The 15,823-nt window shown below is 44.2% G+C and overlaps 1 protein-coding gene across 1 annotated transcript in view; it reads left to right on the forward strand.

Moving 5' to 3' along the window:
• The window catches only part of Lmtk2 (lemur tyrosine kinase 2), a 69,129-nt gene that overhangs the window by 36,719 nt on the left and 16,587 nt on the right, over positions 1 to 15,823 (forward strand). The window contains exons 7-10 of the mRNA XM_059248969.1: positions 59 to 192; positions 8,633 to 8,717; positions 10,232 to 10,353; positions 15,152 to 15,301. Coding sequence (XP_059104952.1) covers positions 59 to 192; positions 8,633 to 8,717; positions 10,232 to 10,353; positions 15,152 to 15,301 — 491 coding nt within the window. The remainder of the gene's footprint in view (positions 1 to 58; positions 193 to 8,632; positions 8,718 to 10,231; positions 10,354 to 15,151; positions 15,302 to 15,823) is intronic.

Consider the following 15,823-nt stretch of genomic DNA (forward strand, 5'->3'; position numbering starts at 1 on the left):
TAGGAGCTTGGTTTCTTCTGGTGCTGCACTTGTCACTCATGTGGGCTGGTTTTCACAGGGCGACCTGAAGGCTTACCTGCGCAATGAGCAAGAGCATGTGCGGGGCGATTCACAGACCATGCTGCTGCAGAGGATGGCGTGTGAGATTGCTGCAGGGTTGGCAGCCATGCACAAGCTGCACTTCCTGCACAGGTAGGTCTGGGTGGGCACAGGCACACCCTTCTTATTGCTACAGCTGCAGCTGTCTAAAGAGATTGTGAGGTTTGGGAAGGGGGGTTGGGATGGGATGCAGCTCAGTTGGTAGACTGCTAACATGCCTAAAATTCTAGGCTTGGTACACATATATAATCCCAACACTCAGGAAGCAGGAGAATAAGAAAGAGAAGTTCAAGGACATCCTTAACCACATAGTGAGTTTGAGGCCAGCCTGGGATACATGAGACCCTATCTCAAAAACACCAAAACAAAAAACAAAGGCGAGAATGGAGGAAGGAAGGAAGAAACCAAAGAGATCAGGTTGTAGCTTGAGCTCTCTGCCTAAAGAAGTATTGGTAAATAAAGGCAGAGTTGGGCTTCAGTTAAACCAACACCAAGGAGTAGCATGAACATAGTCTGAGTCTAAGAAATGCTTGAGGAATTTGAGGCAGTGTAAGAAGTCTGCAAGCCTCAGAGTAGGGAGTGAATGTACCCGGTTCCCTCCTGACCTCTGGCTTGTTGCATCTGATCAGTCAGCGTAGGTTTCTGATTATACCCACGGGACCTCCTTATGTGTCTGTTCACAGTCCTGAGAAAGCACTATAGGCCAGCAGTACCTCGTTGCACTAAGTGATGGCTTTGGTTTCTGGCCGGTGAACAGGCTGGCTTAAGAGTGTTAGGATTAAGTCTGAAGAGGCCTCTTCCTATTTGTACACCATAGGCTTCCTTCTGTCCTAGCACAGGTCTGCTCCATGAATTGGAAAGCAGAGTCCTGCTTATTCTCCTTTAGACTTTAGGCTTTTGAGTGCCGACTTTTTAAAATAGATTTATTTCTTTGTGTGTATGTAGAGTTATGAACCCTGGCCAGAAGAGGGGGTCATATTCCTTCTGGATCACTCTCCATCTTTGAGTGAGAATACCTTTGAGGCAGGAGCTCTTCCTAGCTGGCGTTTTCTCAACTAGGCTGGAAGTCCACAATCCCCAGTGATCCTCCTGTTTCTGCCTCACCTCAAAGGTGTGAGTAGGGCTTGAGATCTTTCTATTCCTCATGCTTGCATAGCAAGTACTATTAACTACCAGCCATCTTCGCATCCAGATGTTTGTTGATACTAAGTTACTTTCTAAGTCTCTAGGGAAATTTGGCAGAGTCTCTTCAGTTGACTTTAAGTAACTCACGTGACTCTTTACCCAACTACTGAAAAGGCATACCTGTGTAGAGATGTCTGTGAAGTTTTTGTTTGTTTGTTTGTTTGTTTTTTGTTTGGATTTTTCGAGACAGGGATTTTCTTTCTTTCTCTTTGTAGCCCTGGCTGTCCTGGAACTCACTCTGTAGACCATACTGGCCTTGAACACAGAGATCCACTGGCTTCTGTCTCCTGAGTGCTGAAATTAAAGGTATGCGCCACCACTGCCTGGCAAAGTATTGTATTTTTAAAATAACTCTTGGGCAGCCAGGTGGTGGTGGTACACACCTTTAATCCCAGCACTCCCAACACTCGGGAGGCAGGTCTCTGAGTTTGAGGCCAGCCTGGTCTACAGAGTGAGGACAGCTGAGGCTATACAAAGAGACCCTTTATTGAAAAACAACAACAAAAATGTCTTGGGCTAGAGAGATGGCTCAGAAATAAGACTGCTCTTTCAGAGGACCCAAGTTCAGTTCCCAGCACCCACATCAGGCGCTCAAACTGTGTGTAACTTTAGCATCAGGGGATCTGACTTCCTCTTCTGCCCCCAGCAGGCACTCCCACACACATAGGATCCACACACATATACACAGTTTAAAAAATAATAAATCTTTTTTAAAAATTTAAATAAAAAGCAAGTCTGAGAATAATTTATTTTTAGTATGAGTCATCTATTTATTTAGTTGTTTGTTTGTTTATTTGAGAGCACCTGGTTTTATCTGGGGATATGGTGAGCAGTTATAGGACTGTTCCTTTCAGATGCTCATCACTTCAGGATTGGAAAAATAAAGGAAAGCAGTTATCTTTTTCCTCCACATCTGTTTCTTGATTGACCTGCAGTAGTAAACACATTATTTTGATAAAGTATTTTTAAATTGTGAAAGGTGGGACTGGACTGGAGAGAGGGCATGTTGACAAACAATGGAGAGCACCAGTTCAGTTCCCAGCACCCTTGTCAGGCAGCAGCTCATCAGCACCTTTAACGTCACCTCCAGAGAATCCAGGACCCTCTTCTGGCCTCAATGGCAACTTCACACACATAATAGACACACACACAAACATAATTAGAACATGAAGTTTAAAGTATCCCATCAAAGTCAGCAACATGAGGTTCCCAGAGATGGCTAGAAAGTGCTTTAAGTCCTATTCACCACCGTGTTCTTAAAGATGACAAAGCTGTCATAGCCAGTAGTGTTTTCCCATGCTTCCTCAAGGAAAAGTCTTAAGAGACTTGAAAACAAATAAAGATAAATCATATAATTTGGACGATATTCAAGAACAAAGGCTCAAGGTACAGAAGAATCTTGGAACCATCGACAGCTGTTACATTTGCTTTTTAAAGTAACTGCTTTAGGCTGAGTAGGCGATAGTTTGATTGGTAAAGAGCTTACAGGACCAAGTTTGACCCCATATTTTTTATTTATTTAAAGTTATTATTCAAAAGATTTATCTGTCTTTTTTTTTTTTTTTTTAAACACACATTTTGATTTGATTTTTGGTTTTTTGAGACAAGGTTTCTCAGTGTAGTTTTGGTGCCTGTCCTAGATCTTGTTCTGTAGACCAGGCTGGCCTCGAACTCACAGAGATCCATCTGCCTGGCTCTACTTCCCTGGTGCTGGGATTAAAGGCATGCGCCACCACCAACCGACGATTTATCTCTTGTTTTGTTTTGTTTTTAAATGTGTATGAGTGTTTGCCTGTGTGTATGTAAGTGTACCACGCCCATGCATTGGCCTCAGAGTTCAGAGAGGGCATTGGGTTCCTGGAACTAGACAGTTGTGAGCCACCATATGGATGTTGGGAAGAAACCCAGGTCCTCTGCAACAGCAGCAAGTACTTTTTAACCACTGAGCCATCTTTCCTGTCCCAATCCGTGTTTTTATTTATTTATTTATTCATTTATTTATTTATTTATTTATTTATTTATTTATTTTATAAAAGCCAGTGTGGTGTTGCAAGCTTGTAATCCTAGTGCTGGGTTGCAGATAGGAGTGGGGGAGTAGTACTGTAAGACAGTGTCTGAGGAGCAGCACCTGAGGTTATCCTCTGGCTTCCACACACACATGTGCACGCATAACTAACTAACTGCACACTCAGATGCCCAGATACACACCACGCACACACACACACACACACACACACACACACACACACACACACACACACAGGCTGTTTGATATAAAGTCTCCTATGGGGCAAACTTCTGTTCTTTATAAATTCTTCTTGTGTGGGTAGCCTTCCATATGGTGTTATTTTAAAATTGAGATTTAGAATATTGGTTGACTCAGAGGACTTGGTTGAAATAGACCAGTCCACCTGTCCAACCCGAAGTTGTCTTTTTGTTGGAAACTGATCTAGTAAATCACCCTATTTAAAATCTGTCTTTACATAATGTTTACAGAGAACCTTATCTCAGGGTCTCAGGCTGCCTACGTTTCAGAGGTGGCATTCCTGAAGGCCGTGTGAACAGCACATGCTGCTGTTACCTTTCCACAGGTGACCCAGAACCTAGGATCCCCTGCCCTCCACTCTCAAGGTCTCCTGAGCAGCAGGGTATTGTCAGGTCACTTTGGTGGGTAGGGTATGTGCTCAAGCTGGCTAAGTAGCTAACTTGTTAGCCAATAGGAGCACCTGCCCGGGAGATGATAGCATACCAGGGAACCTTTTATTGATTGGCCTGGTTTTGTTGTTGTTTTGTTTTGTTTTTTGTTTTTTTCTTCCTTCCCTCCCTTTTTTTTTTTTTAAGATAACGTCTCATTGTGTAGTCCTGGGTGACCTGGAACTCAAGAGATCATCGGCCTCTGCCTCATGAGCTGATTAAAGGTGTATACCACCACACCAGCTAAAAAGATTCTTTAAAAGAAAAAAAATATTGTACCAATGGTCAGTAGGCCAAGATAAGAGAATGACAAGTTCAAGGCTAGCCTGGGCAATATAATGAGACCCTGCCTCAAACAGAAAAACAAAATACGTATCCTAGTATTACTTGAAAGGGTAGCAAATGGGAGAGAGAGACAGACATTCACAGGGAGCTAGTGTAGGCTCCAACGGTGCTGTTGAATGTTACAGTAATGGCTAAGGGTTTATAGGCGGGGTGTCTGTACTGGGATATCTTAAGTATGAAGGTGCAATTTAGTAGTCATAACAGTTTATGCTCTTCTTTGTATATTTGTTTTGGTGTGCATACTGTGTAGAAAGACTGTACCTACCAGTTGTTATTCTGTACTACCTGGAAGGGTAGAGGGAAAGGAGGAAGACTTTAAAAAAAAAAAAAAAAAAAACCCTTTGTACTTCAGGAGGGCACCGAAGGAGCCCAGCACCCTTACTGCCCCAGTTAATGTGATACCTGTGTATAGCTCAGTTGGTAGAACACTGGCCTGGTATCCTCCAGTCCCTGGATTTATCCCAAGTCCTAAGTAAACCAGGTATGGATATGCATACTTGGGATTCTGAGATTTGGGAGGTGGAGGCAGATAAGACCAGAAGTTCAAGGTTTTCCTTAGCTACATAAGAGTTTAAGGCCATTCTAGGCCACATGAGACTCAGTAGTAAATCAAGGGACACACCATCTACTGGTATGCCTCTGTCTTACAAGTGAACAGCCCTCTGTAGAAAATCATTTGTGGTATATAAAGCACCAAATACTGCGTCTTTCTAGGCTGGTCCAGGGTAGGCCCCCTGAGAAAATTAGCATTCCAGGTGAAAGGTGCTAGCTCCCTTCTTAACTAGCACTTGGGCCACTGATTACAAATGTGCTCACAGAAAATACACCAGCTTTCTTTGATCCTGATCCAGCGTGGCTTCTAGTCTAGACCTGGCTCTGGGAAAGTTGTCTCGTGGTAGTTGTCCTGGTGACACTGGGTTTTGGCAAAGCTGTCTGGTTATGGTGCAGGTCCAGGGTACAGGAACCTGAGGGGATAGGCCAGAAACCTCAGGGTCCCTCTTAGAAGGGGAGTCTCAGCTCACATCCCAGGGAGGCTCATTAGACATGCACTGGCTCTGAGGGTATGCCCATTCTCAACCCAGGTCTGCTGCCTGCTGTGTTTTGTTTAGAGGTAGGGAAGTGGGGCCCCCAAGTGATTCTAGGATGCACTTGGTGGAGAGAACCATCAAGGCCTTGCCCTAGAGATAGTTCCTTGAAAACTAGATTGGCCTTGGTTTTAAATAACATTTTTGGTTTTGTTGGTATTTGGCTCATTTTGTGTTTTGTTGGTGCTGAGGATGGAATTCAGTGTCTCATGTGTACCATTGAGCTGTATCTCCAGCCCCTCACTGAGGGGTTCTAGGTATGGACTTCATAACTGAGCCCTGCCCCCAACCTAACCTTGGTGTTAGACGTTGTCAAAGCATCCTTCTTTCCCTGTGTGTTCAGGGTCAGCCTCCATTCTTAGAGTCCACTAGGAAGTTTTATTCCCTGGGCTTAGACTCTGAGCTGGGGCCATGGAGTATGGCCCCTGGAGTGGTACTTACCTCTGCTGTCATATTCCTCCAGGGTCAGTACCCTGGACAGGTTGGTGTCCGGTAGCCAGAAACTGCTTATTTGAGTATTTCATCTTGTTTTGCAGTAGTGTACAATGGAAGACTAAGCTAGAGCCAGTAGAGACCCATAGAGGCCTGGCTGTCCAGCTCAGACTTGATGCTGGAGAAGCCCAAGGAAAAAGCCCCCCCAGGAGTCCTTATCCCATCCCATCACCAGTCCAGAAAGTCCAGCCAGCAGTTACAGACAGTCTGTAGGCACTGTCCTCTATGTCTAGTCAGAATTTCACAGTGGAAGAATTTTGCATTCCCAGAGCCCAACGGGTGGCTGGTATGCAGTAGGTACTCAGTAATGTGGCATTGCTAGCCAGCAAGGATAGACCTAATGAGCAGGAAAAGGGCCATCAATGCTTTAGGAAGGCTTGTGCACCCTTCATCCCCCAGATTTCTGGATATAATGCTGGCACATCTGAGTTCTGCGGCGTGATGAACGTGGTCCTTCAGAGCCTCGGTGTTTGTGGCTGCTGCAGGCAGACAGAACAGAGAGGGTCAGCTGGGGTTGGGGTTGTTAATTCTCCTCTCATCAGCTTTACAACTGTGAGTCTCCTTTGATCCCTCTGAGCTTATTTATTCTGTAGAGTTGGGGATCTGTTTTACCCAGAAGTGCTGTTACCAAGATTGAATAAGATAATGTAAGCCAAGCTCCCGGAAGAGTATTCAGTGGATCTCAGGCAACTGGCTCCGTCTTCACTCTCTCTATCAGGAGCTTGGTCACTCTGCTTCCTATAGAAAGAAACTTGGCATGGGTTAATTTGAACTGTCCTTGGTCACCTTGAACCATTTGCACTAGAGAATCTTTCTACAGATGGGCAGGCTGTGATGTATAGCTGCCCAAGTTAAAAACAAATGGTGATGAGATGTGACTTGGAACCCTTGGGCCTGCTGCCAAATGGAGTGACCAGCCAGTGCCTTCTGAGAGCCAGGCAGGTCTGGAGCTTGGGCAGCCTTGTCACCAGACCTGTTTTTCAGCTTAAAGGAGAATGCTGGCTGCGTTTATGTTCCCTGACCTGAGCAGCTTTGACGTCAAGTTGCACACTAGCACCTTGTGTTTTTTCTGTTCCATAGCTTTGCACATTAATGGGTGCAGAGAATACTTAACGTTAGCAATTGGAGGCCAATTACATCATTGCCTTGAATCTAGATTGTAGTCCTAACATTTAAAAACATTCTGTGCACATTTTTTTTATGTTCCTGTAATCCCCGTTTCTGTGCACACACACTAAAATTACAAAAAAAAAAAAAAAAAAAAAAAAAAAGAAAAGAAAAAGAAAAAGAAAAAAATTAGAGGGTTCTATATTGTTCACGACAGCAAAGTCAGAAAGTGTCCAAGGTTTTGCTAAAGGCTCAATGGCTTCGTGATGGAGCACCACGCAAATTACCACACACAAGCAGCATAGAGAGCCACTCAGTACAACTGAATCAGCATTACACTCAGAGTGCCCATTGAGACCCAACAGTGCAAGGTACAGTGTTGCTGCCACCCACTGCTCTGCCCCTTGTAGCTGTTGATGATGAGAACGTGAGAACACTTCACCTGCTGGCAAAGCCGCTGCCAGCCTCTGCTCACTAGTAGCTACTGTTTCTTCCTCCAGCTAGTAAATAAGAAAACTGAATCACTTAGAGAGAAAGGGGGTTTTTCTTAGAGAAACACCTGGGTAGCGAGGGCATCGTAGCTACCTTGGGCAGCTCACAACCACCTGTAACTCTAGCTCTAGGGGATCAAACAGCCACTTCTGACCTCTGAGCAGCTAAACTCATGTGCACAAACCCACACACAGACAGACACTCGTATACATAATTTAAAAATAATAATAATAAAGAAGTATTTTAGAAAATACTTTAAAATTTTTTGAAAAAACAAAACAACAAAGAAGGATTTTTTTTACTTATTGAAGAGTGTTTTTGTTTGATGTGTGTGTGTAGACTGGAAGACAATCTCTTACGTTGTTTTTCCTGCCCATTTTATTTGAGACAGTGTCTCCTGCTGGCCTGGAACTCGCTAACTAGGCCAGGCTGGCCTCCTGTCTCCGCCTCCCCAGCTCTAGGTTTGCAAATGTCTGCTACCGTGTCCAGCATTTTTATGTGGGCTCAGGGAATTAAATCCTTAGGATCACAAGGCAAGCACATTAGGTCCTGAGCCATCTCCCACCCGTCAAAGTACCAGTTTTCTAAAGATGAACTTGTTCTTCAAGTGAATCCTGTCTGTAAACTGTATGTTGTGACAGTACACTCTTTTTTTCCCACTCAGGAGAGTGGGAAGAGACAGAGTTCTTGGAGAGGGTCCGGTGCTAGCGCCTGCATAGCTTTGAAAAGTCAGGGCAGGTGGGGTGAGGGCACAAAGTGGCTTTTGGACCTTTGGAGTTGCACCTCTATTAAAGATTGAGAGATTGTTTCTAACCAAATTGTAAAGAAAATAAAGTTCTTCCTGAGTTGCTCTGTAAGTACAGTGATCCAAGCTACTGATGTAGGTATGTTCAGTACTTAACCAGTGATCCTAGTTATGTGCCTAAAATGTGGTTAGGAATGTGGGCTATAACTCCTAAACTGTGAAGAAGAAGAAAAAAACAAAACAAAACAGGACACTAATTGCTAAGCAGAGAGGTGAAGACACAATATGGTTTCTAAGGAAGCCTCTGACCTGCGGCAGTTCTGTGTGATGAGGTCCAGGCTGCGGATCCTGTTGGTTCTTACGCTGGCCTTACTCCTTCCATTTGCAGTGATCTGGCCCTACGGAATTGTTTTCTCACCTCCGACTTAAATGTCAAAGTAGGAGACTATGGAATAGGATTCAGCAGATACAAGGTAAGCAAAGCTCTGCCTCTGTCTTGTTAACCCATGTAGTGTCAGCCATGGAGTTGGGCCGGAAAATGCTACTTGTGCTAGAAGAGGGGATGAGTCTTAGTCTGTGTGACATGGCCTTTTTAGAGCAGGGTCTGTCCCAGGCCTCTTAACGGTACCATTGACTTCTGGTTGGTCTAAATCAGTGGCTTTGTGCCAAAGTTTTGTGATAGCTTTAGAAAGACATTTGTAAGTCAGTGTAATTGATTCAGTTTGACTGAATAATGTAAAAAAATTAAATACTTTTAATTACGTACTTATTTCATGTGGATGTGTATGTTAGTGAGCATGTGCATGCCAAGGACATGCATGTGGAAGTCAGAAGACAACTTGCAGAAGTCAGTTCTCTCTTTCTACTGTGTGGTTCTGCAGGACAGAACTCAAGTTATCAGGCTTAGCAATAAGTGTCTTTGCGTGTTGAGCCATTTCACTAGCCCTATAAAAAATAATAATTAGTGTGTAGGAAAAATGATAATTAATATTTGTACATCCAAGCACACATGTCGTGTAGATGTTTCTCCACTACAATCAGTAAAACTGCAGCACAAGTTTAATAAATTTGATATTTATGGTTTTGTTCTTTTTAAACTGTTATAAATATACCATAAAGACAATAAATTAGTAGATTAGATTTTCATCTGTATGTGTTTGCTGAGCTCAGCTGGACAAGAACGTGGGCAAAGAGATTGCTGAGGCTGGAGAGACGGCCTAGTGGTTGAAGCACTGGCTGTTCTTTCTTGCAGCAGAGGACACAGGTTCAGTGCCCAGCACCCAGTGGAGGCTCACAAGTCTGTAACTCCAGTTCCAGAGGATCTGACACCCTCTTCTGATCTCCTCCTTGGACTTTGGACACATACATACATTCAGACAAAATAGTCATACACATAAAGTTAAACGAATTGTATCTCTTTGTTAAAGGGAATTTTATTGCCACAGTGCCTGTTGTTTTCTAAGCAGCAACGTAAAGATAACGTGTATCTTCATTTAGTGGGTTCTTAGGCTGGTTCCCTGTCCGGGCAGCAGCCGTAGTGTCTGAAGCACTTGGTGTGTACTGTGAAGTCGTTGCTAGCAGCACCTTTCCGCCCTCACGCAGGCAGGCGCTGGCTTTGTGCAGCCCTTACTCACAGCTAAGGAAGAGGGAGGGCTTCTAGGGTCTGTAGCTCACCGTCACTTTGCTGCTGGTAAGTGGGGGGAGGACGGCCTGTAACATCGGCTGTGGGAACCAGCACAGTCCTTCCTCAGTGAAGAAGGCTAGCCTGTGTAAAGGTGCTTTAGAGACACATTTACAAAGCCTTTAGACTTCAGAGGAATACCTCACATCCTTCCTTCCATCCAGAAGTCTCTCTTCATGCTGCCTTCCCCTCCTCCCCCTGCTGTGTTTTTGGTTGGGTGTGTGCTTTTTGAGAATGTTTTGCTCTTAAGCTATCAAACTCCCCTCACATGGATTCCCCCTGAACACTGTTCTTGTGACCATGCAGGAGGATTACATTGAGACAGATGACAAAAAAATTTTCCCCCTGAGATGGACTGCTCCAGAATTAGTGACCAGCTTTCAAGACAGACTCCTGACTGCAGATCAGACTAAATACAGTAATATCTGGTAAGTACCTGGTATGCCATTTTATTTGGTTTCCTTAGCAAGGGCCTGACTCCCTTCTCTTTGACTATAAAAGTAATTATGTTAGGATGTAGGAGGCAGGAAGACACATCATGTGCCAGAGCAATGGTAACAATTGTGAACACTGCTTCTTTTGTCCGTTTTCTTCTACCATAAACAAGAACTACATCGGTTTTACATTTGTGCCTGCACAGAGCCTGGGATAGAGTAGGTACTTAATCTTCCCTGAAGTGGATGGGAAAGCTGAAAGGTGTTTGCACTGTTATGTAAGACTGATTTTTAAGGGTCATTTCAAAGGGTGCTAAAATGATGTGTCCAAATCTTAGACTTGACAGTGTCATGGTTTTCTTAATGATAGCGACATTTTGGGGTGCCGTTTTCGTGTTTATTTTTGGCTTTCCTTGTCTTACCTTCACTTTGGATTGGTTTCCTTTTTGTAGCTGTTTTCCTTTTCATTTGGGAGCTATGCATTCTATGCCTGTACTTTTACCAGTTATCCTAGAAATTACAGCATGTGTGAACTTCACAGACCTTAATCTGACTTCATTTCCTAACCCTCTGTCTTGACTAGTGCAGGGACTTAGAACATTTCACTTCTGTTTAGCTGTGCACCTCACGTATGTACACATGCACATATTCACTTATGTGCCGTTGTTGGATAGTCTCATTTTTTCTTTTACCCCCACCTCCCCCAACAAAAAACATGTTACTTTTTTTGTTTGTTTGTTTGGTTTTTCGAGACCCAGTTTCTCTGTATAGCCTTGATTATCCTGGAACTCACGCTGTAGATCAGGCTGGCTTTGAACTCAGAGATCCGCCTGTCTCTGCCTCCCGAGTGCTGGGATTAAAAGGGTGACGCAGCACGCCTGGCTAACATGTTACTTTTTAACATCAGTGTTCATTTAATTTATCCGCCTAGTAAACTGCTTTCCACCTGTTTCTTTTGCTCTTTCTTGTGTTTGATCTTAGACCTTCCTCTGTGCTTATGCTACTCATACTGAAAGTGTGTCCTTCCTGGTTTGCTTTAGTGAGGCCTGCTGGTAACAGACTGCATTTTCCATGAGCCTGCACACACTTGCCTGTTCTGTTCTCATCCCTTAAGTTCACTTTTACTTGGTGACAGTTATTTCTTCCCAGCATGTTGAAGATGTCATTCTACTGTCCCCTGGCTTCCATTGTTGCTTTTGTGAAGTCAGCTCTGAGTCTGCCTAAGCTCTTAGAAGGTAATGTGACATTTTCTCTCTGGCTGGCTTACCACTCCTTCTCTGCTTTTTTACTCTTCTCCTGTTTTTATTTTCCTGTGATGTTTGCCAGTGTGGATTGTGTGAGTTTGGATTGATGCACCCACCCCTGCTTGTTACTTAGTTGACCTTCTAAATCAGAGGTTGATAAAATGCATTGGTTCTAAAAATTCTTTAGCCCTCATCCTTTAAACCTTGCCTCTGTTTATGTTCTCTCCTTTTGAAGGCTAATTGAACATGCGTTGTTGTTTCCTACTCTGTCTTACATCTCTTAATTGATCCTCTGCATTCCACCCTTTGGATTCTAGAACATGTGCTCCAGCCACTCATTTTCTATTTCTAATATTCCCTCTTCAGCTATGTCTATTTTGTTAAATCTCTCTGTTGGATTTTATAATTTATAATTTTAAAAAATTATTAGAGTTTTTTAGAACTGAATTGTGATCTGTGTCAAATTACTGCAGTAAGTAACTTTCCGCTTCTGGATGGAGCATTGTTTCCTCTGGCTTACCTTGTGGTGAGAATCTATGATGAGATACACTCCCCCACGGAGGACCCGTGTTTGCCTCTGTTGGGTACCTGGGTGTCTTGCCACACACAGGGCACTACTCTCTCAGGGACTTGCAGAGTGAGCTTGAAATGCTTCACTCAGATAATGAGGATTGCTCAAGGCTGACTCTGAGTACTTTGTCAATCAGCCCCATTAGTCACTGTTCTCTCCCTACCTGGCAGCTTGCCTTTCAGGAGCTGGCTTATACCTGCCCTGAAGCAGAATCTTCCTGTGGGACAGCTTACCTGGGTGGATCCAGGGCTTTGGCCTGCTCAGCATTGTCTTCTTCCACGGAGCCTCAGGAACCATACAAAGAAGCCTAGGTGCTTACATGGATGCCCCAGGGCTCAAACGTGACTTTTGTATTCTCAGTGCTCACAATTCTAGCTTCACGCTGAAAGTTCCTTCCTTCTTACCCACCTGAGATTCTTCAAGAAGATTTTTTTTATGCTTCACTGGCATTTTTATTGTACTTATCAGGATGATTGACGTGAAAACGGAGCCTGTGTTCCCCAAGGCGGAGTTGGCCCTGTTTCTGACTGTCAGAACAGTTGCAGGCAGCAGTGCCCGGTCCCGCCAGACTGCTCACGCCAAGGTGGACAAGGGAACCTCATGCAGAGTTTAGAGTGGAGGTGGGGAGAGCAGCAGGACACATTCCTTCCCAAGAACAAGACCCGGGGGCCCAGGGATCTGGGGAAGCTGTGCTTTCTTTCCTGTCTTCTGAAGAGTTGGGGGTGGCAGAAGCCTGGGGCTTTGGTCTGACAATGTCTTACTGGAAGAGGAGAAGGAAGTGAGGTGAATGAGGGGTGTGGAAACCTGAGGCAGGGAGACAGGCCTGTCTAGGGCCTGCCCAGGGGAAGGCAGTGCCACTCATTCTGCCACCTGCCAAACAAGCCTTTTGGTTTAGTGTTTCACATGGATTCCTTATTTTCTTCAGTAAAATTGGCAACTCTCCAAGGTCGGTGAACAGTGTCTTAAACATTCTCTACTTAAAGTGGTCATCCACCCTGCTGATTCTTTGCCAGGGAGAAGATGCTGCCTTCTGGGCTGGGGTGAGGGCTTTAATAACCTCTGTTTCCGTGGAATATGCTGGCTCTGCTCAGTCACTTGTAAAGAAGCATCAGGAAATTGAACACCAGGCTGCACAACAGCAAACAAACCCACTCTGTGCTGTTGTTACTCACAGGTTCCTAGTGGGCATTGAACAGTCTCATAACCACACACCCAAATCTGGAAGAAGACAGAATCGCAAATTGCAGGGAGGAGCTTTTGAAAAATTCCACTTTTCCAGGCCAAACCTGGCTCTGTCACTGAATACTAGATATGAGCCATGTATGATGGCATACACCCTTAATTCCAGCACTGGGAAACAGAGGCAGGCAAATCTTTTGCATTCATGGCCAGCCTAGTTTACATAGTAAGTTCCAGGCCAGCCTGGGCTACATAGTGAGACCCTGACTTTAAAAAAAAAAAAAAAAAAAAAAAAAAAAAAAAAGCCGGGCGGTGGTGGTGCACGCCTTTAATCCCAGCACTCGGGAGGCAGAGGCAGGCAGATCTCTGTGAGTTCGAGGCCAGCCTGGTCTCCAAAGCAAGTTCCAAGAAAGGCACAAAGCTACACAGAGAAACCCTGTCTTGAAAAACCAAAAAAAAAAAAAAAAAAAAAGGTGATATGGATCCTAAGTATCAACTTACTTTTTTAAAATTCTCCCAGAAGAATTAAAAAGATGGTTCAGTGGTTAAGAGCATAGGCTGCTCTTGCAGAGGACCTGAGTTGGATTCCCAGCACCAACATGGTCACTCATATTCCATCTGTAACTCCAGTACCAAGGGATCTAATACCCTCTTCCCCTCTTCTGGCCTCCATGGTGCACAGACATGTATGCAGGCCAAATATACATAAAATAATAAAATTTTTAAAACTTTAAACTACCCAGGCATGACTCCCTGAGAACATCCCCATAGATTCCCATATGATGGTGAATAGTGGAAGAAACGAGAGGCTGGGAAGGAGAGGAAAATACTTCCTTTCAGCTAAGCAACTGAGGCCTTCCAGGGGGACAGAGCTCAAGGGTACAAGGACAAGTAGGGGGGTGGTAATTGGGTATTACATCACATGTTTATAATCCCAGCACTTGGCTGGTTGAGGCAGGAGGACCACTGTGAATTAAAAACCAGTCTAGGCTATGTGGTGAGTTCCGTTTCAGCATAGTCTACACAGTGAGAACTTGTCTAAAGACAACACCAATAACATAAGAGCTAGTTGGATAGACCCTGAGATAGGGTGTCCCACTGTGGTGACACCATCCTGAGGCCTCTGCTGGCATCAGACAACTGCCACAAGCTGGGATGCTGAGGAGTAACCAAAGCAACAGGTGACAGGTCTAACTACCAAGTGAGTTTTGCTCATGTGAAAGTTTCTTGGAATTATTTTATAGTGTTTATCATTATTCAGTAGGATTCCCCACCTCAGAATTCAGAGTATTTATGTTGTTGAACCATTTTGTCAAGCTTTAACACATTCCATCAATCTTTGAACTAATTCTTTTTAATTTGGTTTTTGTGAGGTCTTTTTGTTGTTGTTTTGGTTTTTCCAGACAGTGTTTCTCTGACTGACAGCCCTGGCTGTCCTGGAACTGGCTCTACAGACCGCCTGCCTCTACCTCCCAAAGTGCTGGGACTAAAGGTGTGCGCCGCCACCACTCGGCTCCTTTAAGTTTTAAAGTTACAAGGGGTCCTATTGTTGGATTCCTGTAATTATTATTATGCTCTGTTATAGTGATGAAGTAAATATGAGAAGGACTTCTGGTTACCCTCATTTTAAGAGAACTAGCTCTTTTTTTGCCATTGGGATATTATTTTAAGAGCTGTTTTATCCCGATCTTACTAATAAGTAACCACTTCCATGCATATCTTGTCCATACAGTTGCTGATGCTGCAAATAAAAGTGAGGTTGTTAGAGACTTCAACATGACCCTCTTGCTTTCCACAGGTCATTGGGTGTGACACTTTGGGAACTCTTCAGTAATGCTGCCCAGCCTTACGCAAACTTTTCCGACCTGGATGTTCTCAATCAAGTCATTAGAGAGAGGGACACGAAACTCCCGAAGCCTCAGCTGGAGCAGCCTTATTCTGATAGATGGTTGGTAGCTTCCTTGTGCTTTATAATCTACAAAAACAAGGAAGGGGACTGGGGAGACGGCTTAGTCAGGGCAGTGCCTGCCACTCAAGCAGGAGGACCTGAGTTCACACCCCAGCACTTAGTGTGCAAAAAACTGAGTGTGGTAGTGTGTAAAAAACTGAGTGTGGTAGTGTGTACCTGTCTTCCCACACTGTGGAGGTGGAGACAGGAAGATCCCTGGGGCTTGATGGCCTAGTTAAGTCAGCCTAGCTGAATTAGGGAACTCCAGGTCCAGTGAGAGACCCTGTCTCAAAAATACGATGGAGACTAATTGAGGAAGACCTCTGCAGTAGAGGAAGACCCAGTGTAGACCTCTGGCTTCCATGTACACCTGTTCAGACTGCGTGTTTGTTCATATGGCTCTTATTTTTAGACAGTAGATATTCTGAAATGCAGTCATTTTTACACTGTCTGTGGCTGATTTTAGAAGTATCATCTCTGCATTATAGCCTATCTCATTGTCATCTACACTTACATGTACAT

Source organism: Peromyscus eremicus, chromosome 23 (assembly GCF_949786415.1).
Source record: "Peromyscus eremicus chromosome 23, PerEre_H2_v1, whole genome shotgun sequence".
Taxonomy (NCBI): domain Eukaryota; kingdom Metazoa; phylum Chordata; class Mammalia; order Rodentia; family Cricetidae; genus Peromyscus; species Peromyscus eremicus.